Here is a 24,306-nt window from a genome sequence, read left to right as displayed (position 1 = left end):
GGGAGGGAGGAAGGGAAGGAGGGAGGAGGGAGGGAGGAAGGGAGGCTGAACGTTTATTCTGGAGGGTGGCCATTCAGGGGGGTGGGGTCACACACATCTTGGCTGCTGCTCCTTGAGGCTCAATCACCTTGCCCCAGTGGAACCAGGTGGGCAGGAGTGTGCCATTGACAAGCATGATGTTTGACTTTGTGGGCACACCCAGGTAGAGGTTGCTGAACTCCACGTGGCTGTTCTGCAGGTACACGTGAGGCTGCTGCACCTCAGCATACACGGGAAGATAGCTGAAACACAGGAGATCATATGGCACGTGAAAGGAAAAAGAAACAAAACTATCCCAATTTATAAAATGGCATGAGGGTGTCTTCGCAGAAAGCCCCAGGGAATCTGTTAATATAATAATAAAAACAAACAAACAAACAAAAGCCAAACCAAGCCAAATCACCACAACCAACAACAAAACAGTTCGGGGTAGTGTGCACATTTACAATCCCAGAGACAAAGACAGGAGGATGGCTGTGAGTTCACAGCCAGCCGGTACATGGGGAGTTTCAGGCCAGCTGGGGCTGCACAGTGAGACCCTGCCTCCAGAAAACCAAAAGCAACAAAACACAAAACAGAACTCCTAAGACCGAGTTGGTCACAGCTGCAGCCGACACACACGATCGTCAGTCAAAACAGCCCTATTCTTACACACTAACACGAGCATGCAGAAGCCAAATATTTAAATATTAAATCTCTCAAAGTTGAAACACATGAGAAACTTAAAGGACACTCGGGGCTTATCTCAGAATGGTTTCTCATCTCTTCTGTCCCTAATCAAAGGAAAACATTCTTCTGTTGTTACCACAAGAACCGAGGTGCTCCTGTCCTCATTGGCTCTAACTGTCAACTGGACATGGCCTTGTCACCTGGGGAGGGAGTCTCAGCGAGGGACTGTCCAGATCAGACTGGCTCTATGGACGTGTCTAAACTGTAACTGAAGCAGGAGGGCTCAGCCCACTGCGGGCAGCAGCATTCCCTAAGCAGGTGGTTCTTCTGAGCTGTATAAAAAAAGTTAGCTGAGCCTGAGCCTGAGCCTGAGCCTGAGCCTGAGCCTGAGCCTGAGCCTGAGCCTGAGCCGGAGCCAGCCAAGCTCCTCCATGGTTCCTGCCACTAGTTCCCGCCCACACTTCCCTCAGTGCCACACTATGACCTGTAAGTGTAAGCAAAATAAATCCTTTCTCTAAGCTGCTTTTGGTCGGAGTGTCCCCCCATCCCCACAATAACAGAATGTGAACTACAAGAGCTCATGAAAGTCTCCAGTCTTGTCCCAATCAGCAGTCGGCCTCCAGAATTTGCTGACGCTACTGAGTGTTCCTTCCAGGACTGGTTCCAACTGCCCTCTGCTTCAGAGAAACTGACCTTTTCTCTCTGTTTGACTGTCTCCCTGGGATTTGGGTGGTACTCTGTGCCGCATCCTCAACTCACTGATGGACATAAAGAGGTTTGCTTTGATTTGCTTCCCTCGCCCCCAACCCCTTGTTGTGAGGCAGGAGCTTGATGGACAAGTGCTCTGTGTGTCTAGATGGCTGGAGGCATTTTGTGGTATGATTAACATTTGTGGTGAGCGGATGAAGTAAGCAAAGGAGATTATCCTGGAGAGTCCAGATGGGCCTACCAATAATCTCAGAGGCCTGAAAACCACGAACCTGGGATTGCCTGGCCAGCTATACTCAGGCAAGGAATTATGTATACACACGCACACACACAGTTTGTGTATTATATTATATACTATATAGTACATGTGCACTATACATAACATAATACATAGTCTTGCTAAGTATCTTTGACAGGGCTTAAATTCATAATATTCCTGTTCCAACTGCCTGAGTGCTGGTATTACAGGCATGCACTAGGTCTGGCTGAAGCATAGTCTCGTGTGTGTGTGTGTGTGTGTGTGTGTGTGTGTGTGTGTGTGTGTGTATGTGTGTGTGTGTAATAAGCCAGAGATGAATATCAATGTTGGGTGTCCTCCTGAGATGCCATCTAACTTATTTTCTGAGACAGGGTCCAGCTAAACTGGTGAGCCAGTAAGACCTGGGGCTCTGCCTGTCTCTGTCTCTCCAACGCTGAGATTTCACACACACACTGCTGTGCTTGGCTTCCTAGGTGGACGCTGGATCCAGATTCCACTGTGCATGCTTTCACAGCGAGCACTTCACCAACTTAGCCATCTCCCCAACCCCCAAAATTGTATTTTAATAAATATATTGTTGCTCTATTTCTCTGGTGGGGTCTGACATGATACTATAAAAAACCAACCTATAAGTAAATATAAAAGATGGGATAGATTTATTTTTCCCTGTAACTTGTTTCTTTTATCTGACTTACCAAGAACTACAAAAGCCAGTAATTGAATTTGCATTGCTGGGCCTAGTGTGTGCCACCCAGAAGCTGGCAGACTTAATGCTGGAGGCCTCACTATCTTACTTTTAAGAGTGAACCAAACTCCACTTAATTTTTGGCTGTGGGTGTCCAGAGGAAGGATTGTGGGGGCCAGAGGGGTCAAGGATGCCTGGGGACACAGAATCAACTAAACAGGGCTCACAGGGGCTCAGAGACTCAAGGGACAGTCATGGAGCCTGCATGGGTCTGAGCTGGGTCCTTGCACATATGTGACGGTTGCATAGTTGGCTTTCTTGCTAGGCCTAACACTGGGAGTGGGCAGTCTCTGACTCTCCTGTCTAGTTGTCGGCCTCTTTTCCTTCTGCTGGGCTGCCTTGAGAGGAGGGTGTCTCATTCTAACTTGGTATTTCATGTTCCATGGACATCCCTGGGAGGCCTGCAGTGTTCTGAAGGGACGTGAAGGAGGAGTGGATCTGGGGGAGAGGGGAGGACTAAGGAGAACTGGGAGGAGTGGAAAGGTGGAATGTCAGTCAGGATGTAAAACACGAGAGAAGAAAGAAAAAGAATGAGCGGGACTAAGATGTACAATGACATGGAAGGCTTGAACACCTTACACCCCAGACAGACCAACAGACACACACACACATGCAACACCATTACAACCCAGACACACTAACAGACACACACACACAACACCCTTACACCACAGAGAGGCTAACACACATACACACACAACAACCTTACACCCCAGAGAGACTAACAGACACACACAACACCCTTACACCCCAGCTAGACTAACACACACAACACACTGACCAGACCAACAGCCACACACACAACACCCTTACACCCCAGCTAGACCAACAGCCACACACACAACACTTCACCCAACAGAGGTGTAGTGGGAAATTAGCAGAGGCAGAGTATCTAGCAGGAACTCCTGAGTGATGGCACCTGGACCCTGAAGCAGCCTTTTGTAAATAATCAATGATGGAGATTGTTATCTGAGGTTATGGGGTTGTTTTCTGTCTTATATGGCTGAGAATTGCTTAGGTAATGGCTTCTTCAGACAACTTCTAGATCAGATAAGAGGTTTTGGTATTCAGAAATTGACTTGCTAACAGTGCTTTTGTGTGACAATAAAAAAGTGTGTGAAGTTTAGTTCCCCTGTGTGGGCCTGAGTTCCTGTGAACATTGCTTGCAGACAAAACAGGAGCCGGTGGGGTTCCAGCCCAGGGGAGAAATGATGCAGGCTGGGGTCGAAGCTAGGGCTCCCAAACTCCTGGACAACCACATGCCACTGTGTTGAGGAGTAGGAAAGGGTATGGGTGAGGGGGAGTGGGTGGAAGGGGGGATCTGGTTTAACTCAGGGGTGAGTGCCAGGAGGGCAGAAGGGCCTTCTGCAGAACACTTAGGCTGCTTGGCTCTGATGAAGGCTTCCTTCCATGGTGGTTTTTGATGAAAGAGACAGTCTTTACTTGTCCAAGCTCCTTATTGGTAGTGGAAAATTAATGCCTATGACTTACTCAAGGTGGACCAGAGATTAAATACTGTCTTAGTCAGGGTTTCTATTCCTGCACAAACATCATGACCACGAAGCAAGTTGGGGAAGAAAGGGTTTATTCGGCTTACTTCCACATTGCTGTTCATCACCAAAGGAAGTCAGGACTGGAACTCAAGCAGGTCAGAAAGCAGGAGCTGACGCAGGAGCCATGGAGGGATGTTCCTTACTGGCTTGCTTTGTGATAAACAGCAATGTGGAAGTAAGCCAAATAAACCCTTTCCTCCCCAACCTGCTTCATGGTCATGATGTTGTGCAGGAATAGAAACCCTGACTAAGACAAATTGGTACCAGAAGTGGGGTATTCCTGTGACAACCTGACCATGTTTTGGGGAGGACTGTGGACTTTGTAACTTTGAGCTAGAAGAGCCACTGGTTGTTAAGATTCTGTGGGATGTTCTGTAGGAGCTTGGAAGATCATGTTGAGAACAGTGCAGAGATGGAGGCCTGGCTTTGAAATTTCAGAGGGAAGATTAAAGACTCTTATCAGGGCCATGTGGTTTTGATTGTGAATATTCTGTGGTTCTGGTTAGCTGGGGCTGAAGTATCAGCTGTGATTAACAAGATACCAGAACTACTAAAGTGAAAACTTTGCATTGCTGGGACTACTGATGCTGGTTAGCTGGAGCTAAGAAATTAGTGGTGATTAAGAAGAGACCAGCATCACTGAGGTGACATCTTCTGGGAAGTGTTTTCTAAGAGCAAAGAGGCTATGTGTTTCAGAGATAGCCAAGGTTGTACCTTGTGCTGCAGTAGGACTTAGTAATGTGTAAGAGTCACTCAGGTGGTACTGGTTTTGAAGGCATGAAGGGGTCATGAAGAACAGATGAGGCTCAGCACAGTGAGAGGCCATGGGAGGCCATTGGTGAAGGTGCAGCCTCAGTTGCAATTGATGGCCCAGGACTGAAGGGGTCATGAGAAGGAGTTGAGGCTTGGCACCATGAAGACAGTCTATGAGAGGCTATTGGTAAAGCCTAGTTACAGCAGTGTTTTGGAGATGCCAGTAACATGCAATGACCACCAAGAACAGCAGCAGCAGTGGAGTACAGGCATCTAGAGCCTAGAAGACAAGGTATGTGCTACAAAGGGCAGAGCTGGAGAAGTGATTCAAGCCCTTGGAGGAGCCCAGAAGATCCTGAGTTGGATCCCAGACATTGGTTTTGCTTTTGATTGTGACTGTGCCGATATTTTTCCCTCTTGAAGGAAGAAAGTATTTTAGTGGAGCTCACAGTTAAGAGACCTTGAATTTTAAAAGATATTGGACATTTGAAATTGATTGAACTTTTAATCTGTAAAGACTGTGGGACTTTAGATCTTGGAGATGAATAAGAAAGTAAGGGTTGAGTCTTAATAATGATGTGTTTGTGTGTCAAGTTGACAAGGCGTCAATTGTACTGGCTGGTTTTGTGTGTCAACTTGACCCAGGCTGGAGTTATCACAGAGAAGGGAGCTTCAGTTGGGGAAGTGCCTCCATGAGACCCAGCTGTGAGGCATTTTCTCAATTAGTGATCAAGGGGGTAGGGCCCCTTGTGGGTGGTGCCATCCCTGGGCTGGAAGTCTTGGGTTCTATAAGAGAGCAAGCTGAGCAAGCCAGGGGAAGCAAGCCAGTAAGTAACATCCCTCCATGGCCTCTGCATCAGCTCCTGCTTCCTGACCTGCTTGAGTTCCAGTCCTGACTTCCTTGGTATTAAACAGCAATGTGGAAGTAAGCCAAATAAACCCTTTCCTCCCCAGCTTGCTTCTTGGTCATGATGTTTGTGCAGGAATAGAAACCCTGACTGAGACAAATACCTTTTGCAGAAAGGACTGTCTGGGAAGAGCAGCTTATTGGCCAAACCCTCAGGGATGGCCCATCTAGATACCTCCTTAGCATGGGGAACCTGGTGCTCTGTGCTACGTGACTAGTCATGTAGTGTGGTCACATGCTCTAGGACAGGAAGCAGGTCGGGAGTATGTGAAATGCTGACCGTTCTCAGCCGTAAGAATTACAGGGGCTTCTGAATCCACTCAACCTTCCCAGTTTTTGTCTGGTAACTGGGTTCCACTTGCCCCACACCCCTGCTGCTAGCAAAAGCTGCAATACATCCTGCAGTGTCTCTCTTTCTGATCATATTTTCAACCATTCTGTGGCTTGGCTTTTCTTGGTACTATTATTAAAGTAGAAAAATGTTTAACTTTGTTAGGTTCAACATATAAAGCTCTCTCCTCTTGTGGGTTTTCTGAGTTATGCCAGATGATCAGAGAGATAAAAAACACGGCCGCCGCCACCATTTTATAGAACACATCAAAAGTGTCAGTGATTATTTTGTGCCCATTCTCTGTGACCTGGGGTGTCTCCAGTTTTCCATTCCTCCTCTTCCTAGGAGACAGCTCATGGTAGCCAGAAGACAGTTACCCTGGAGCTGGAGGTACAGGCCGGTGTAAGGAGCCTGGCCTGGGTGCTGCTCATCAACCCAGGTCATCCGGGAGAGCAGCAAGCGCTCTTAACCCTGAGCCGTTTCTCCAGCCCCTGCATCTGTAGTTTCAAAGTGGGATACCTCTCTAGATAAGCACATAGCTGTACAAATTATAGACACGGGTCGGAAACGGTCTGCGGCCACCCTCCCCTGTAGGTCCGTTGGCCGTGTAGGTCTGCTGGCCAGACTCTACACTCCCCTGTGGCACCACCCTGCCGTACCTCCAGGAGCCGTTTTCCACCTCCAGCTCCAGGACTGTCTGCAGCCGCTGACAGTGAGAGGCCTCTAGGGTGATGGTCACTCTGCACTCCCCCAGAGGGAGAAGGTGGCCGCAGAAAGGCTCGATGTCCAAGGGGGATGCCTGAGGCCGATGCAGAAGAAACAGTGAGAATCGAGGCCACAGAACTGAAGCTTCGGAGCTGAGGGGTTGTGGGTTGCCTATGTCTGACCAGGGCCACCCTCAAGCCACCCCCGGAGCTCACAGGCATGAGGCCAAGGAGAAGGCAAGCAAGTATGGGCCACAGCTGGGTGAAAATGTCAGGAAAAAGAGAACAAAAATTGAGTATTCAGGCAAAGGAATAAGCACAAGAGAGGTGCCTGCTCCCTGGCACAGATTTAAGAGGTGACTAGGGTGGGAGTGGGGGTGGGGTTGACAAGAGCAAAGAGGAACAGGAGGGGAGCTTGGGTGCTCTGGAGGAGGTGCCCTGGGCAAGCCCTGGTCAACCTTGGAGAGCTCTGGCTGAGCCTTCAGGTGCTCGGGTGAGCCCCTGGGGCAGACAGAGGTTACAGATAGAAAATTTCTTCCTTGTACCTGTCCTCATATTCTCTCCCCCACCCCCAGCCCCAGGATCGAGTCCCCTGTCAGCAAACCCACCCCTCCTCATAAAAAAAGGGAAAGAGCAGACAGATTACGAAACATCAAAGATAGTATCCCATAGCGTCTGCTCCAGGAAGGGGCCTCTATCCCAACCCCTGCCCCTGGGGACTCAGAAGCCTTGGGTCTGAAGAGGGCCACATTGGTTAACAGAATGTCGCTGGAAGGCCACACCAGAAAGGAAGTTCACTTTCTCTTCAGTGAGACCAGGACAATGGGTGTATGGGCCACGATATCTGGAGGTGCCTCACAAGTCAGGATTGACCCCATCCTAACCTCATCAGAGAAGGACCATGAACTTCTGACCCCTCTGTTTCAGAGAGCTATAAATGCAGGTGTGTGCCACCATGCTGTGTGTGTGTGTGTGCGCGCACCCACACACGCCTGTGCACCCGCATGCACTCTGCTGGGGATTGGTGCTGAGTGCCAGCCGCCACCCACCACCTGGTGGCAGGTACTCAAACTACAACCACATCCCCCCACCCCACCCCCATGAGCCTGCGGAGGTGGCCACGTGGTCTTGGCCAACAGCATCCTTCCTGGTTGAACTGCCTGCTTATTCTGGACTCCGGCTGCTTCTAAAAAGGAGAACGCCAACACCACCCTCTTCTGCATCCAGTGTTTGGAAAGGGGGAACAGGAAACACCTGTGGAATTGGGGCTGCGGGATGAATTCCACCCTGGAGACTTCTGCCTCAAGCTAGGATCCCAGTTCAGACAAGAGCCAAAGGCTAGTGTCCCGCGGGGAGGCCACATCTTGGGAGCCTGCAGGGCCCCACTTACATCCTCATGCCTCTCCGCCAGGCAGAATGGGCTCTCCTTCAAATGCCACACGGCAGAGAGCTGGCTGATATTCCGGATCTGGATGCAGATGGAAGCCTTCTTTCCCAGGCGAAGCAGACCAAACTGAAGGGCTGGGACATCGATGACCACGGCAGGTCCCTGGGACACCAAAGGGGCATGTCACTGTGTGCCTGGGAAGAGGCTGGGTCCTGGATTACTCCCCTCTCTCAACCTCTCCAGGCATTACCAGCTGCCCAGTTCCCACGGCACCTTAAATGAGGCCTCGATGTGGAGCACCACTGGGCAGGGTGAGTCTTTGATTTCGCACTCCAGGTCCTGGCTGATTGAGCCAGGTACCCCACCAGTTAGGTTTAACTCAAAACCTTTGACCTCATTAGGCTCTGGGAAGGAAGAGGACATCGAGGTGGAGACCAGAGGCGGGGACGATTTCCTTCCAGGCCAAGGCTGGATTTGACCACAGGGTATCCAGGGTCTTGTATGGGGTGCCCCTGCATCCAGCCCTAGGCAGGCCACACCCTCCTACAGGCAAATTACCTATCACCCCAGTACAGGGCTCCACTTCGATGATGTGGCAGTGGCTGACCTTCTCCCACATGTATCTGATGGGTGACTTGCTGTTGTTCCACATCTGAAAGACACATGCCAGTCCAGGTTGCCTGGGCACTGCCCTTCCGTATCAAACAGAACCTGTTGGAGGACGGCGGGATCAAACAGTGCTCTGCTGGCTGCTGACCGTCTGAAGCCCCAGGCCTCCCCTCCCAAGAGGCACTTTTCCTTCACGATGTAGGCATACAGTACCACATCCTGCCGAAGACCCAGAAAAGAGTTCCACAGCCCCGACTTCAGAAGATTCTAGAACACTGACAAAGTCAGATGAGCCTGGCCGGGGAGTGTGACACTCACAACTGAGTACAGCATCACTTGGACCAGCCAAAGCTGGTGAGAGGATGCCTCACCTTAAAATCTTTCTTCACGGTGATGCCAATGTAGCTCTCGCCAGGGATGATGAGGGCATAGGGCTCTAAAAGAACCTGGAAGGGTTCTGCCAAGCCTTTCGCCTCAATCTCTAGGACTATCACGTCATCCACTGAGTAGGAGTAGTCCCCCAGGTTCTCCATCCCTGAGCTGAACAGAACCCATTATGAACTAGAAGTGAGTATGCCCCAGCCTCTACCCCACTTGTTTGGTCTTGTGGACAAAACATGCTCTGTTACCTCCCAACCCCCAAGTACACAGTCAGGTGACAAAGCAGTGACAGCAGATCAGCAAAGAGCCTGGGGCACAGGCCTGCTGCCTCCAGGGACAGAGTGCATACTCAGACTGGGCCCTGGGCACCGTGCTCCCTGGACACCTACCTCTAGCCAATGCACCATGCAAACCTCCCCAAAGCATCCCAAAGTGCCCAGGAGCGACCAGACAGGCTGCCCAGGGGAGGCAGCGAGTCTCCCTTACCTAGGCTGCCGCCCTACTCACCTCAAGGGCTCGGGGACAGCTTCTAGAACCATTTGCAGTACACTGTGGAAACACTTGAGCTGCAAGAGAAACTCAGCATGATAATCAGACTCGCCTTCCAACCTGCCTGCCTACAGCAACCCTGGAGACAGGGCAGGGCTGGCTCTTTCCTGAGCCAGGGTGGCAGAGGACTCTGCAAGATAGGCAAGGTCCTCTCTCCACCTTAGGAAGGATGGAATCCCTGCCAGGGCAGCCAAGAAAGCCCAGCCCCCAAGTCGGATATTGGCTTCCATTAGCATCCTTGCTTGGTGTGTTTAAGGCACCGCCCCTTCCGGTGTAAGGTACCACCCCTTCCTGGGTAAGGCAAGCAGGGAATGCTGGCTCCAGAGACAGCCATGCCCACCTCAGGCTCAGAATGGCTAAACCAGAGCCCTGGCCCAGTCCTATGGCAGGCCGACACTCAAGCCTTGCTCTGTAGGGGCTGCGGGGGATGGTGGTGATGATTGTGAAAGTCACTGGGCTGAGGGACAAGCACAGGGCTGTCCTTCAGGAGGGACATGTGGTCAGAACCAGGAAATAAGCTGCCGAGTCCTGCACACCAGACTGGCATTGTAGCCCATCTGCCTTTCCAGGCCCAGTTGTAGTTTCAGGATCTTTCAAGAACATAGATGAGGGTTGGGGGCGCGCGCGCGCGCGCACACACACACACACACAGCTCATGATGCCTGTCACTGGCTAAGGAAATGACCTCATAAGGAGAAAAGCTCAGGATGAACTCATGGTCCGAGTGGGCCTGGAGGATGCCCTTCTCAGGGATGATGGAGAAGGCTGTTTCCCTGTCAGGGTAGCACTTGATGCTGTCTGAGCTGTGGATCTCTCCAGGCATCAGAGGCTGCAGGTTGGGCTTCATGATCTGCCAGTGGAAGGCCAGCTCCACGTGTCTGTGGGGACAACCGTTCAGTGGGCAGTGGATCCAAGGCTGTCTCCCCCCCCCCCCCCCCCCCCCCCCCCCCCCCGCCCCCAGGCCTTCCCACTGGATGGATGATCCGTCTGCTCTATTCTGGATAAGAAGTGACCACATCAGGCTTCAAGCTTTTCCCACAGCGGAGCTGAGGGCAACTTAGGTAAAGACAGCAAGGGAGTCCAGAGTGGAGACCCCTACCCGCCACCACAGCAGCTGGAGACTGAAACCACAATGAGACAGGGGACGAGGGCAATGCAAGATGTCATACTCTAATTGTTACACTAGAGGAGTCCGGGCATCTGGGTATCGGGGTTGTTCTCTAAGGTGTCCCCTGCCACCTGAGCGTTTCTGGTTTTCCTGTACCCACCACACTCTCACCTTCCACCTCCAGCCATGGCCTGCTGGGTATTACAGAGACCTACTAGCTACCAACAGGGACAGTGCCAGATCTAGAGCACCATGAGGGACAGGACTCAAGGCTGCTGCTGGGGTGGTGGGGTGGAGGTGGGGGTGACAGATCAGTCCCTCCTATCATGCCACGTGGCTGACTCCTGTGTCCCAGGGCAGCTCAGGCTGGAGGCTCACTAAGCTCAAGGCTGACAAGTGTGATATTTGAGGGCTGGCAGTGGGGGCTGAGCCTGCAGACCCAGCCTGGGGTCTGGAAGGAGTCCATGCTATAGACACAGAATGGCGTCTCTGGAAAATCGTCCTTCAATCCCCACTTAGCAACACAAAATGGAACTAGGAGGATTCAGTGATATGACTGGAGAAACGGAGCAAAGGAGGGAAGTCAATGCAGGAGAAGGACGCAGGACAAACACACAACACTTCTTAAGAAAGCCTTGGGAACCATTTTATAGTTACCTACGAGTATCTATGATACATGTGTATGTGTACCTACACACACACCCAGACACACAGACACAGACAGGCAACACATACAGACACAAACACACACACGACAGACACACACAGAGACACAGATTGGTGTGGTAGATGGGTACTGGGCCATAGTACAATCTGTGAACGGTTCACAAAAACAAAGGTGATGGCACCTGAGGAGCCAGAACCAAGCTTGTCTTCTAGCGTGCTCATTCCTCCACAAACCCCACCAACATGTGCACCTGAGTCCATCCCAAACATGCACACTCGTGCACGTGCACACACACACCTCACACATACACATGCCTCACACACACACACACCTCTTACACTCCTCACACAGACCTCTCTCACACACACCTTGTTCCTCTCTCACACTCACCTTGTGCCTTACACATCACACACACACACACACCTCACATACACACACCTTACAAATCACACACACACACCTCACACACATACACCTTACACTCCTCATACAGACCTCTCTCAAACATACCTTGCACCTTATACATCACAAACACACACACTTCACAAAACACCTTACACATCACACTCACATACCTCACATAAACTCCTTATACACCACACACATACCTTATATACATGCCTTACACATCTCATACGCACACCTTACACATTACACACACAATCTTACACATCACACACGCACACACACACACCAAATAAAGAGAAACAGACATTCATGTCTAATGGTTGCATGATTGGTAATGTGACTCAGGGTCCTTCCATCCTTCTGGATCCATTCTGGGCTCACAACTCACCCTGACTTGGAAAGCACTCTTGCCTTGTGAGTAACACAGGGTTAATTAAGAGAGGACCATGGTTGTTTGTCAACGACATGCGGAGGAGCACTCACGTAGCATTTCTGATGATGAGCTGTTTCCTTGCGGTGGACTGGACGTTTTCAGGCTCAAATCGGATAAAGTACTGGGCTGTTAAATCTTTCAGCTCTCCTGGGTCTGGCTCACTTTTTCCACCAGAAATATAGATCAGATCCAAAGCCACCAGCTGCCCCGTCCCTGATGGAGGAGAGTAAGTAGTGAGGCTCATCAAGAATCGCCAGACCGATGTCAGCACCCTGTGGCCAAAGGCTGCCACAGGGACCATGTCACATCCCATGCAAATGACCTTATCCAGGGTCCCCCGAGCATGCAGAAAGTGAAAGTGGGCCTCAAGCACCCATCCACTCTCAGGTCTGGAGACTCTGATGTTGAGAGCCTTGCATATGATCAATTAATGACTGCTAAGTGGAACTGGACAAATGGAAGGGAGGAAAGAAAGAAGGAAGGAAGAGAGGGAGGGAGGGAGGGAAGGGAAAGAAGGACGAAGGGAGGGAGAGAAGGAAGGAAGGGAGGGAAGGAAAAACTGTGAGGACCCGTACAACTCCTAAAAATGCCCTCTCCAACCTTTCAAAACCCTAGAGGCACAAGCAGTGTGAGCCACAGGTGACTCAGAGTTCAAAGTGAACTCCAAGAGAAATAATGAACGATTTCACCTGTTACCCTGGCACTATGGAAGTAGAGGCAGTGCCTCCCCACCCCCACTTCCACCCCCAGATCCCCTCTCTCCCAGATGGGGTGGGCACAGAATGCTGCTGTGGAGAGCAGCTCCCGGAGCCACGCCCCCACCTACGATGACCACTTCCTTTGTCTGACAGTTGTCACACACGATGATGAAGGTCTCTTCTGCCTTTCCTAGGCCAGTAGGGAGGAACAAGACCTAGGGGAGAGGAAGAGTGTGTGCAACAGAGACTGACAGAGAGCAAGCAGAGAAGGCATGGCAAGGAGCCATAATCCTCAGCGGTCTCCCCATAATCCTCAGCGTTCTGGCCTTCTGCCACCAGCGAGGCCTCACCTGTGAAAGGCTCTGCGGACTCTGCAAATAACGCCAGCTGCTGGGGAAACTGAAAGATGAGCTTATGGAAGACATTTCGGAGTCAAGCCCTAATGCCCGCAATGGCTTTTTAAATTAATGACACTAGTTAGTACGTATGTGGGAGGGTGCGCCACAACATGTGTTTGGAGGCCAGAGGACATCCTGAACATCCTGTGGGAGTCATAAGACAGCCATATGCATCACCCTGTAGAACACAAGCACATGTACCCGTCGAGAACCCACTGATGCTGTGACCTGGGTTGGAACAGTATGGGTGTGAGTCATGAGAACACAGAGAGGGAGGTGATGTGAGATTTCTGAGGAAGCCACCAAGGGTGAGCAGAGGGACAGGTCTCATTACCCACCTCCAACAGTATGGCGTACCCTGGGGCCAGCTCAAACACGGAAGGCATTACTCCAAAGGGAGGCTGCTCCACAAAGCCAGTCGTTGCAACAGCCTAAAAAAAAAGAAAAGAAAAGAAAAGAAAAAGGAAGAAAAGAAAAGAAAGAAAAAGGCAGAGGATTACAAAATAGTATGGAAGAAACTGCAAAACCCAGCACCCACACTGTAAGCATCTCCAAATGTTGGCTTTGCTGTCTGAGGATTTTAAGGATCCTCCAAGAACTCCTGGTCCTGCCTGTGGTGGCCACTGCATCTGCCTCTGACCCCGCCCCTACCCCTTGAATGCTTATTAGTTACTGTGTCGCAAGGACACCTGCCATCTTGGTAGCAAAATTGTGGCTTTCTCAAGAAACCCTCCAGGATAAAGCTGCAAACTGGTGCTCACAAGACCTTACCAGGCAACAGACGTGTCTGGGAAGGAAGGTCTCATACTTCTAGGCCAGAAGGCGTGGGGAGATCTACCAGCCACAACAGAAAGGACAGTATGTGTGATGTCAATGGTGCCAGACTGGGGTTGCCTGGGCTGTGGGGAGCTGAGACAGCAGGACACCTCCTGCTCCATCATCCCAGCCCACAGGGTCACAACAAAGAGCTGGAGATGAAGGCACTTACATGCAATCTCCCTCTTTGAAAGGTCGGCTTAAAACATACTGTGTGTAATATACGTGTGTCTATATTCACATGTGTGTAGGTGCACAAGTGTACGTGTGCACACGTGGAGACCAGAGGACAGCTTCAAAAATTGTCCCTCAACAACACTGTCTGCCTGTTTTCTGAGACAGGGTCTCTCACTAGCCTGGAATCTACCATCTCAGAAGGCGGCTGGGCCTGCTTGGACCAGCCATCGCACGGTCTCCACAGCCTCAGACTGGGATTAGACCACAGGGGCTTTTCTTTGTGTTGGCTCTGAGGACGTAACAGGTTCTCCCACTGTACCGACTGAGCCATGTCCCTGTCCCTAAAATGTCTTTAAGTACTATGCCAATACAGAATTCAAGCAAAGCTGCCTGCCTATGGTCTCACATAATGCTCAGATCTGCAATGATAATGCTGGGCTAAGTGAGCACACGTGGCCGTCTTGGAGACAGCATTGAAAAATACAGGAGGGCACAGGCTGCACCCAGGTTTGCACAGGAGCCATGACCGGAAGCACGCCCCAACCTCTACACTCTTGCCCTTAGGCCATAGTGTGTGCATCTGGAGATTGCAACATCCTACTTTTCTGAGTTTCTGGTCCCAGGTGTGGCTCAGTGGTCTCCCCCAAGCTCAGTTGCCCGGGTGGGTTCGTTCCTCTCCTGGGTCGCAGTCCACGGCCACTCACCCGGAAACTCGGCGGTGGCCAGCTCTTTTGGGGCATGATGCAGAATTTGCCAGTGCTGAAGCCCACATTCTTGCAGATGAATTTGGTTATCTTCACGCCTCCAATGAGGCAGTGGCCGCAGTCCAACACTGGTGACACTGAGACCACGGGAAGAGATTGCTCAGGAAGGACACCAGGGGGGCTGGTGAGGTGGCACAGCAGGTAAATGGGCTTGCTGCCAAACCTGAAGACCTGAGTTCAATTCCCCCATATGGGCATAGTGGAAGGAGGGAACCAACTCCTCCAAGGTGCCCTCTGACAACCAAACATGTGCACCATGGCACAATGCCCCTCCCCCCAATACTCATGTGTGTAATAAATCCATGAAATAAAAACTTAGTTTTAAAAAAGGACAACGTATCACCTCGACCGGACCCTACTGCCCTTGTTCTGAGGTCCAGAAGGAGCTCAGAGCAGCCCACCACACTGAGCAGAAAGATAAATGGGGCATGGCCTGACCCCGGAGTCCCTTGGGCTCTGTCTAGGGTGCTGCCAGGTCACATGACAGTCGTTGCCAGGGAGACCCAACATGGTCTTGGGGGGTTGTAGATCAAATAGGGGGAGGGGTTGAGTGCAGCTGCAGGAGCTCATACCCAAGAGGGACCATCTAAGGTTGGCTTTTCTAAGGAGGCCTTCCTCCCTCTCCCAGCCACAGTCAATGTCTTCAGATATTTCCTCTGGGTGCCCAGAACCACCTCTCCCACCCCCCACAGCCTCAGCCCCTGCTGACAGAGGAATGGAGGCTGCGGTGGAAGCTGCTGGAAGGTTTCAGGACCCTTGAAGCCTCTGCCCAAGAGACACAAGATCTGGGCCACTTCCAGGGACTCCTAAGATGCTGCCCGCCCTTACAGGGGCTCCCCAGGCCTAGCTGGCTCCCACTGAAGGTGCAGCGCACACACTCACTCACAGGTCAGCACTGGCGGCGGTCTCCGGGCCTGCAGGGGGATTACCAGCGTGTGGGCCGACTGGGTCTCGACCAAAATGAAATCATCAAAATCGCCAAGACAGTCTGGGATGAACTGGACGATGTACTGGCAGGACATCCCGGGAGCCACCATCCCGCCTTTTCCTGGGAACATCCCTGTTGACCAATGAGGATGAAGGACCAGCTGCCTACTAGGGCTCGGGCTGATCCACCTGAGGAGTTACAGTGTATCTATTTCTGTCAAATTGAATACTCGCTGTGGAGGGAAGGGGGAGGCCAAAAGGCCTAGGAACCTCTTACAAGCTGCAAGATTTATGAGGCCCCTGTGAGGTTAGATAAGCAGGGAGCAATCAGGAGAGGAGACTCTTCTCTCCCTCACAGACGCCTGTGAGGAGGAGCTTCTCATTCGTCACCCTGTGAGAAATCTCAGTAAACTCACTGTTTACCAAGTTCAACTTGGTTGAAATGGTTACTTAACTCTGTCTCTGGGGCCTTTCTGGGGTGAAGGGACACGAGCTCACATCTCCCCAGCAAAAGTCATGCACCAGACACAGACCACAGCTGGACCAAAGCCAGGCTGGTGGCAGAGCTGCCTGGGGCATAAGGGGTGGGGGTGGGGCACACACAGGTAACAACATCAAGGTCCAGGCAGGAGTGAGAAGGCCCATGCCGAATGGATGGGTGGAGGCCATCTGGCTCTGTGCCATAGGGATCATCTTGTGGGCAGAGCTTTGAGATTGGTGTGTTTGAGCAGCAAAGGGGTTTGGTTTGGTTATTGGGTTAGACAGGTACTTGTCACCCACAGTGGCCTCAGGTTTGTGTCAATCCTTCCAAGTGCTGGGATTTACAAGTGGGGGCCACCACACCTGACCAAGAGCAGGGGCCTGGAGACACGGGAGGCTGGCTGGAAGGTTGCCATGGTAACATGAGCAATGAAGTACACCTGATCAAGGGCAGCTACCGCATGAAGGGTGGCAAGCTGACAGAACCCGTGCCCTGAGCCAGGTAAGGAGGGCAAGGATGCTGGCAAGACTCTGGGACCTCGATGGGAGGGAGGAGTGGGGCTGTGGGCTGAGTGAGAGGGACCATGGGGACAGCTGAAGGAGGGAGGCCTGGCAGAGCACATCATCGTGAGGCAGCGTAGACTGCCACTATAGCAAACTTACCAAGCCCCAGAGCAAAGTACGGAGAGGACGGTGGGAGGACACGCAGGAATCGGCTCGTGGCAGTGGTGTTCTGCAGCTCAATCACCATCTGTGCAGAGGTAGGGGTGTGCTTTGGGCCATCCAACGGTGCGTGGCATGAGGTCAAGATGTATTGATTGGCAGGTTGGTTGCCTGGTTGATTTCTCTTTCTGTGAGTGTGTGTGTGTGTAAGTATGCATGTGAGTGTATGTTAAGTATGCATGTGAGTGTGTGTATGTATTCATGTTTTGTGTGGGTGTGTATAAGTATGCATGTGAGTGTGTGTATGTATTCATGTGTGTGTGGGTGTGTATAAGTATGCATGTGAGTGTGTGTAAGTATGCATGTGTGTGTGAGTATGCATGTGAGTGTAAGTATGCATGTGTGTGTGAGTATGCATGTGAGTGTGTGTAAGTATTCATATGTGTGTGTGAGTGTGTTAAGTATGCATGTGAGTGTGTGTAAATATTCATGTGTGTGTATGTGTGTATAAGTATGCATGTGAGTCTGTATTTATGAGTGTTTGAGTGTGTTTGTGAGTGTGTGTGTGTGTGTGCGCGCGCGCGCGCGCGTGCGTGCGTGTATGTGTACTTGTTTGGACATCAGCTGTAGTTGTAGCTTCAGTGACAGCACTCGGGCTGTCAGGCTTGTTGGTAAGAGCCTTTATCCACTGAGCCACCTCACCACCCCAAATTCAAGTGAGATGAGAAGAGGGTTCTGGAAGAAATAAGCTTGCTCATATGCTAGAAATTACCACAGTGTGGTGATGGGCCCATGGGGATTCGGTTTGCTAGTCTGTCTACTTTTATATGGGGACAATTGCACAGTAAAATTAACATACAAAAGCCATACATGGTGACAAGAACCTGTATTCCCAGCACATGGGAGGCCAAGGTCAAAGGATTGCCATGAGTTTTAGGCCAGCCTGGGCTATATAGTGAGTTATAGGCCAGCATGGATTACGGAGTAGGGCCCTGAGTGAGAAAGTTTTTAAAGCTCTCCTCCCCCAGTTAAAATAAAAAGTAAAATGAATATTGGAGTTGATTCGATGTGTTTTTGTGGTGTTTAAAATGATAGCTATGGTGGTCCTGACTGTCGGTGCTCAATGGGATTGGAGTTGGCTCAGGAAGCCAGCAGGAGCCCAAATGTGTAGATTGGGAAGCACAACATTCACACACAGCCTACTGCGCTGGTCTGCTTCAGATGTCAACCTCACATAACCCCAAATCCTCTGGGAAGAGTCTTAGTGAGGAGTTACTTAGACCAAGCTGGCCTGTGGGCGTGGCTTTAGAGGTCTGTCTCCTTGTCAGTTGATGAAGAAAGACCTAGCCTACTGGGTGGCACTGTTCCCTAGGCAGGGGATCATGAGCTATACAGTACAGGAGACAGCTATATGAAAGCAAGCAGGCAGGCTAGAGAGACTGCTCAGCGGTTAAGAGCACTCACTGACTGCTCTTCCAAAGGACCTGAGTTCAATTCCCAGCAACCACATGGTGGCTCACAACCATCTGTAATGGGATCTGATGTCCTCTTCTGGTGTGTCTGAAGATAACACCAGTGTATTCATATAAATAAAATAAATAAACCTTAAAAAATAAAATAAACAATTCTTTAAAAGAAAGAAAGAACAAAAGGAAGAGAGGAAGGAAGAAGGAAGGAAGGTAGGGAGGGAGGAAGGTAGGGAGGAAGGAAGGGAGGGAGGGAGGAAGGAAGGGGGGAAGGAAGGGAAGGAGGAAGGAAGGGAGGGAGGGAGGGAGGAAGGAAGCAAGCAAGCAAGCAGCCTGCCTGAGCACATCCATTCCTCTTGGTTCATGACTGTGGACCTGGTGTGACAGTTTCTTGGTTCCTACTTTGACTTCTCGGGGTATTGAATTGTAAGCCGAGTAAAGCTTCCCCTCTGTAGGCTTTCTTTGAGCCGGAGTGTTTCTATCAGAGCAACAGAAAAGGAACTAGAACCTCACACAGAGCCTCTCACACACTGAGGGAGGCCATGTGCACACTACCCATGACATATAGTAAGTACTACATTAATAGTTCCTACCCCATATTGCTGAGGGGACAAGAAATGAGCCCTAAGTAACCAGTGTAGATGGCAGCATAGTGGGTGTCACTACACGAGACATGAGCAAGGCTCACTCATGGTGAAACAGTAGACAAGCCATCAGGGTGTTAACGTATCACTTCATCCATGAGGGTTCATCTCGGTGCTCAGCCCAGAAGACATTAAAGTTTGGCTTGAACTTAGAATTTACACACATGTGCATGTGTGTGTGTGTGTGTGTGTGTACAAGTACACACATATACTTTTTTTCAACCTACAGTTGATTGACTCCATGTGATGTAAAATTTGTAGATGGTGAGGTTGACCACACTGTTTACCAAGCATCTGCTCTGGGCTTCTTCAACCTCTCAAAACCAGTGAAGGTGGAAACTGTGTATATTTACAACTAAACAGGCTCTGGGGAATTGTCCAGTCAGTAAAGAATTTGTGCAAACTTGAATACCTTGCTTCTGGGTGATGGCTCCTGAGAAACAGCATCCAACCTTGACCTAGTGACTATGCACACACACACTTGCACATGTGCACACACATGTACACACATGCGCACACATATACACACATGTGCACACATTCACACATGTTCAGATACACATGCACACACTCTCTCGCACACATATACACGCATGTGCACACACATTCACATACATGCACATAGACATTTACACACATTCACTCACACACATATATACACACATTCACATATAGGCACACATTTACACACACTTATGCACACACATATATACATGCATGCATGCACACATACATATTCACATATACACACACTTTCACATGCATACATACACACGAGCAAGCAAGCACAGAGGGAGAGGGAGAAAGGTGGAGAGGGGGAGGGGGGATGGGCAGGGAGGGGAGGGGAGGGAGGACGGGAGTGGGGAGAGAGAAAGGCTGAGCGAGGAGCAGATTCCAGTTCCTTTCCTTCTCTGGCACTGAGCTCTCCAGCTGTGTACTTTACCTTAGCAGAAGTTCAGCCCATCTGCTACTCTGAAGATCTCTTCCTAGATGCCCAGGAGTATTGGGACTCTTAACAAGGTTGACTCCATAAACTGGCCTCTCCCGGAGCCCGCCAACCTCTGAATCTGAGCCGGGGAATGGCCATACCCGGTGCTCAAGACTGCCTGGGCTGCAGTGTCAGGGCACACTCAGTACCACGTGCTGCCACAGCACCTCTGGAATGTTAGGCTCCCCTTGAATTTTTTCTGCCTCAACTCCAGAGTCAGCTAGTGCTTCGAAGGTTTCTGGTTCTTTTTTTCCTTCTCACATACCCCTCTCTGGTTGTCTCCACCTCCCAGTGCTGGCAGCACCACCGTGACGCTGGGTATCAAACCCAGGGCTTCCTTCACACGTGGAGGACAAGTGCTGCCAATGGAGACACATCCCCAGCCCTGCTGCTCCTTCTAATGGGAAGCAGGACTTAAGAGCTTCAACCTAGACGGTCCCTGTGCTACCCACTACCAGGGAAACACGACTTTTCTCTGTGTCTGTGGGTAGGGCTCGGAGTAAAGTAGGGGTGCTTGCCTGTACATCAGCGTTTATGGTACATGTGTGCATACCTTTTATGGTGCGTATATGTGGCTGTCTGTGTTTGTGTACATGCAGGAGCACTTGAGTGTTTCAAGGAGTGTGTGCTGCATGTGGACTTAACATGTGAAGGCCAGAGCTCAAGCTCATGTATCATTTCTTGGAGACTTTTGTTTGGTTGAGTGTGTAGATGGATTGTATGTGTATACATGTGTGTAGATGGAGTATACACGAGTGTGTGTATATACCCGTGTGTGGATGGATTTACATGTATACTCATGTGTGGATGGATTTACGTACGTACCTATGTATCTTTGGAGGTCTGGAGTCAGCATTGGGCGGTATTGTCTATGGCTCTCCATCTATCTTTCAGCACAGGGTTTCTGGCTGATCCCGGTACTCAATGACTGGCTAGGCTGGCTGGTCAGTGAGCCCCCAGGATGCTCCTGTCCCCACCTCCCAATGCTGGGATTACAGGCCTGCACCACCATGCCTGGCTTTTCATACTGGGTGCTGGGGATCTCAACTCGGGTTCTCAGGCTTGCCCAACAGACACTTAACCCACCGGGTCATTTCCCAGTCTACACGCTTCTTATTAAAATCATAAGCCCATGCTTATACCTCCACTATAACCCAGTATCTTCAAATTCACTCTAGCCATCCCTCTTTCCTTATTTATAGGAACAGAAGCCATATAATGCAGCTATGAGGCATGTCATTTTCTTTCCTATACACATATAAATGCATACATTGTCTTTATGACTTTAAAAAGTTATGTGTATGTGTGCATGCGTGTGTGGTGTGCATGTGTGTGTGTGGTGTGTGTGCGTGTGTTGAGGGGGTGTGCACATGAGTGTGGGTGTCTGTGGAGGTCGGAGCTATTGGAATCCTATGGAGCTAGAGTTACAGGAAGTTGCGGGCCACCTGAAGTAGAGTCTGGGATTCGATCTTAGGTCCCCCGCAAGAGCATTGTTACTGCTTAGCCATCTCTTGGGACTGGTTTGCTCCCATGTGGCCCAGTCTGGCCTCTGACTCCCACCCTCTCTCCGGCTCCCAAGTGTGGGGAGGACTGGAGTGCTCCTCCCACTCAGCTAGAAGTCCCGTGTGCTAGTGACACGTATGACACGCTGTGTGTGCCTCCTTGAGAGAAGCCGCTGGGTGGAAACTGGCGCTGAGCAGCTTTGGAAGCTTGGTGACCAGTGCGTGGCTTTCCCCTGCTTTCCTGGGTGGTTCAGACATTCTACAATATAAAGAAGCAACAAGGCGAGTCTTTACCTCGTAAACTGGTCCAATCTCGTAACCTGTGAAAAATCCAACTGACGGCTTCGCCAGGAACACGGGGGCATCTGCACAGCTGTGGGAGGGGAGAAAGGCTGTGAGCTTCATCTGTCTGATGCAGTCGAAAGCATGACTGACTCATTCAGACAGCAGGATGCGGTGGTACACTCCCATAGTTCCAGCTCTTGGGAGGTGGAGGCAGAGCCATCAGAAGTTCAAGGCCAGCCTCGGCTACTCTAGCCCCTCTCTCAAAAAACTGAAAAGTAAAGAAATAAACTCATCTATGCCATCAAAGGTGTTCACAACAGGCTGTTTGTTGGATTTTCAGGTTGATGTTTACTAAACAGGTTATAAAAAGTTTTAGGGCTGAAAAGATGGCTCAGTGGCGAAGAGCACTTACCACTCTTCTGAAAGCCCAAGCTTGGTTCCCTGTACCCATGACATCAGGTAGCTCAACCACCTATAATCCCAGCTCCAGGGAGAGGGGTCAGATGGACTCCTTGGGTATGTGTATCCCACCCCCCCACACACATAATTTAAATTTTTTAAAAATTAACCTTAAGGGCTGGAGAGATGGCTCAGCCATCAAAGGCTGGGCTCAAAACCAAAACTATAAATTAACCTTAAAATAATAATAATTTTAAAGCATGATCCACATTTTGTGAAGACAAGTACATTAGACTGCTTCTAGAATTTTCAATATGCATAAGGAAATTCTAGAAGCTTAAATAACCAACATGTTAACTGGGATTTTTAATGCAGTTTTCCCCTTTCTTTCTTTCTTCCTTTCTTTCTTTTTCTTTTTTTCTTTTTTTGAGACAGGGTTTCTCTGTGTAGCCCTGGCTGTCCTAGAACTCACTCTGTAGACCAGGCTGGCCTCAAACTCAGAAATCCACCTGCCTCTGCTTCCCAAGTGCTGGGACTAAAGGCGTGCGCCACCACCGCCCGGCTCCTTTATTTCTTTTAAATTTGTGTGGATGCACCTATGTGGGAGGGGTGAGGGGTGGGGTACACGCGTGCCTGCATACAGCCAGGGGAGGCCACCAGGGGTTTTCCTGTGCCCTTTGACTTGTTCTGTTGAGACAAAGTCTCTCACTGAACATGAAGACTGCTGCTGCAGTGAGGCCGGCTGCTCAGTGAGCTCTTGGGATCCACCTGTCTCCACTCACTCCCAAACACTGGAGTTGCAGGCCCATACCCAGACTTTCATGTGTGTGATCAGGATTTGAACTCAGGTCCTCATATTTGCACAGCAGTCACTCTTGTCTACCAAGCCATCCTCTGGGCCCCAGCTATCAGTCTTTTAATTTTTTTTATTCATTACTGTGACTATATCTAATACTTGGAGACACATACAACTAATGGATGAAAGGATTCGACTGTGATTTGCTTCAAATTCACAGGGGTGAAGAAGGGGGGGATTGGAGGAAGAGAGATTTTCCTTGAGTTGAATTCATGTGAGTCTGGGGGGGCGGGGTCTCATGAGACTATGCCATCTCTGTGATGTCATAATTGACCCATAATGGCCATATAATGGCCATATAATAAACTACATGTTAAATGCTTACAAATTTTCTTTATAAAAGATACATTAATAGTGTTAAATATAGGAAAGCACTTCACTTTTTTAAGACAATTCCTGAAATGTGGCCAAAGACACATTTGTCTCCTTTTTTTTTTCAAAGATTTATTTATTTATTATATATCCAAGCATTCTGCCTGCATGTATCCTGCAGGCTAGAAGAGGACATCAGATCTCATCATAGACGGCTGTGAGCCACCATGTGGCTGCTGAGAATTGAACTCAGGACCTTTGGAAGAGCAGACAGTGCTCTTAACCACTGAGCCATCTCCCCAGCCCCACCTTTGTCTCTTAAATAATGGAAAAATCACAGTTTGTCTGTGTTGTGGACTGCCCTGGTGCTGTTTGTATTCTGATGCTATTCCACTTCCAAAAGAGGGGCTGCCTGGGACAGGGAGTGAATCATGTGCTCAGGTGACTTCCTGTAAACCTTCTCCCCATTTTAACGTGTAAAATAAAGGCTAGAGTGGGGATTAGGCAGAGGAGGGGAAGGTGGAGCTGAAAGTGTTAAAGAGAGAGGGAGAGAAAGGAGGAAGGGAAAGGAGGCGAGGAAGGAGAGAGGACAGTAGAAGAAGAGGTGGAAGGAAGATGGAGCAGAGGCACGAGGACTAGAGAAGCCACAAGCAGCAGGGACTCCACAGACGGGGACAGAGTGGCAGGGACTCCACAGACGGGGACAGAGTGGCAGGGACTC

General features: G+C 50.3%; 1 protein-coding gene and 1 long non-coding RNA gene across 11 annotated transcripts in view; one reads left to right on the top strand and one right to left on the bottom strand.

The window, feature by feature from the left end:
* The window catches only part of Dlec1 (DLEC1 cilia and flagella associated protein), a 47,050-nt gene that overhangs the window by 11,333 nt on the left and 11,411 nt on the right, over positions 1-24,306 (bottom strand). For all 10 annotated transcript variants that reach the window (XM_031344001.1, XM_031344008.1, XM_031344007.1 and 7 more), the window contains 15 exons: positions 22,028-22,106; positions 17,134-17,221; positions 15,950-16,123; positions 15,004-15,140; positions 13,645-13,737; positions 13,033-13,123; positions 12,261-12,423; positions 10,280-10,472; positions 9,553-9,611; positions 9,036-9,204; positions 8,614-8,707; positions 8,329-8,459; positions 8,059-8,217; positions 6,624-6,763; positions 128-281 (listed from right to left, as the gene is read on the bottom strand). In XM_031344001.1, the coding sequence (XP_031199861.1) occupies positions 128-281; positions 6,624-6,763; positions 8,059-8,217; positions 8,329-8,459; positions 8,614-8,707; positions 9,036-9,204; positions 9,553-9,611; positions 10,280-10,472; positions 12,261-12,423; positions 13,033-13,123; positions 13,645-13,737; positions 15,004-15,140; positions 15,950-16,123; positions 17,134-17,221; positions 22,028-22,106 (1,924 nt within the window). The remainder of the gene's footprint in view (positions 1-127; positions 282-6,623; positions 6,764-8,058; positions 8,218-8,328; positions 8,460-8,613; positions 8,708-9,035; positions 9,205-9,552; positions 9,612-10,279; positions 10,473-12,260; positions 12,424-13,032; positions 13,124-13,644; positions 13,738-15,003; positions 15,141-15,949; positions 16,124-17,133; positions 17,222-22,027; positions 22,107-24,306) is intronic.
* LOC116072552 overlaps positions 23,986-24,306 on the top strand; it is a 1,653-nt gene continuing 1,332 nt past the window's right edge. The window contains exon 1 of the long non-coding RNA XR_004111507.1: positions 23,986-24,026. This is a non-coding gene — a long non-coding RNA (uncharacterized LOC116072552). The remainder of the gene's footprint in view (positions 24,027-24,306) is intronic.

Source organism: Mastomys coucha, unplaced genomic scaffold (genome assembly GCF_008632895.1).
Source record: "Mastomys coucha isolate ucsf_1 unplaced genomic scaffold, UCSF_Mcou_1 pScaffold23, whole genome shotgun sequence".
NCBI classification, from domain to species: Eukaryota; Metazoa; Chordata; class Mammalia; order Rodentia; family Muridae; genus Mastomys; species Mastomys coucha.
The sequence above is the reverse complement of the archived record's forward strand: the minus strand, read 5'-3'. Positions and strand labels throughout refer to the sequence as shown.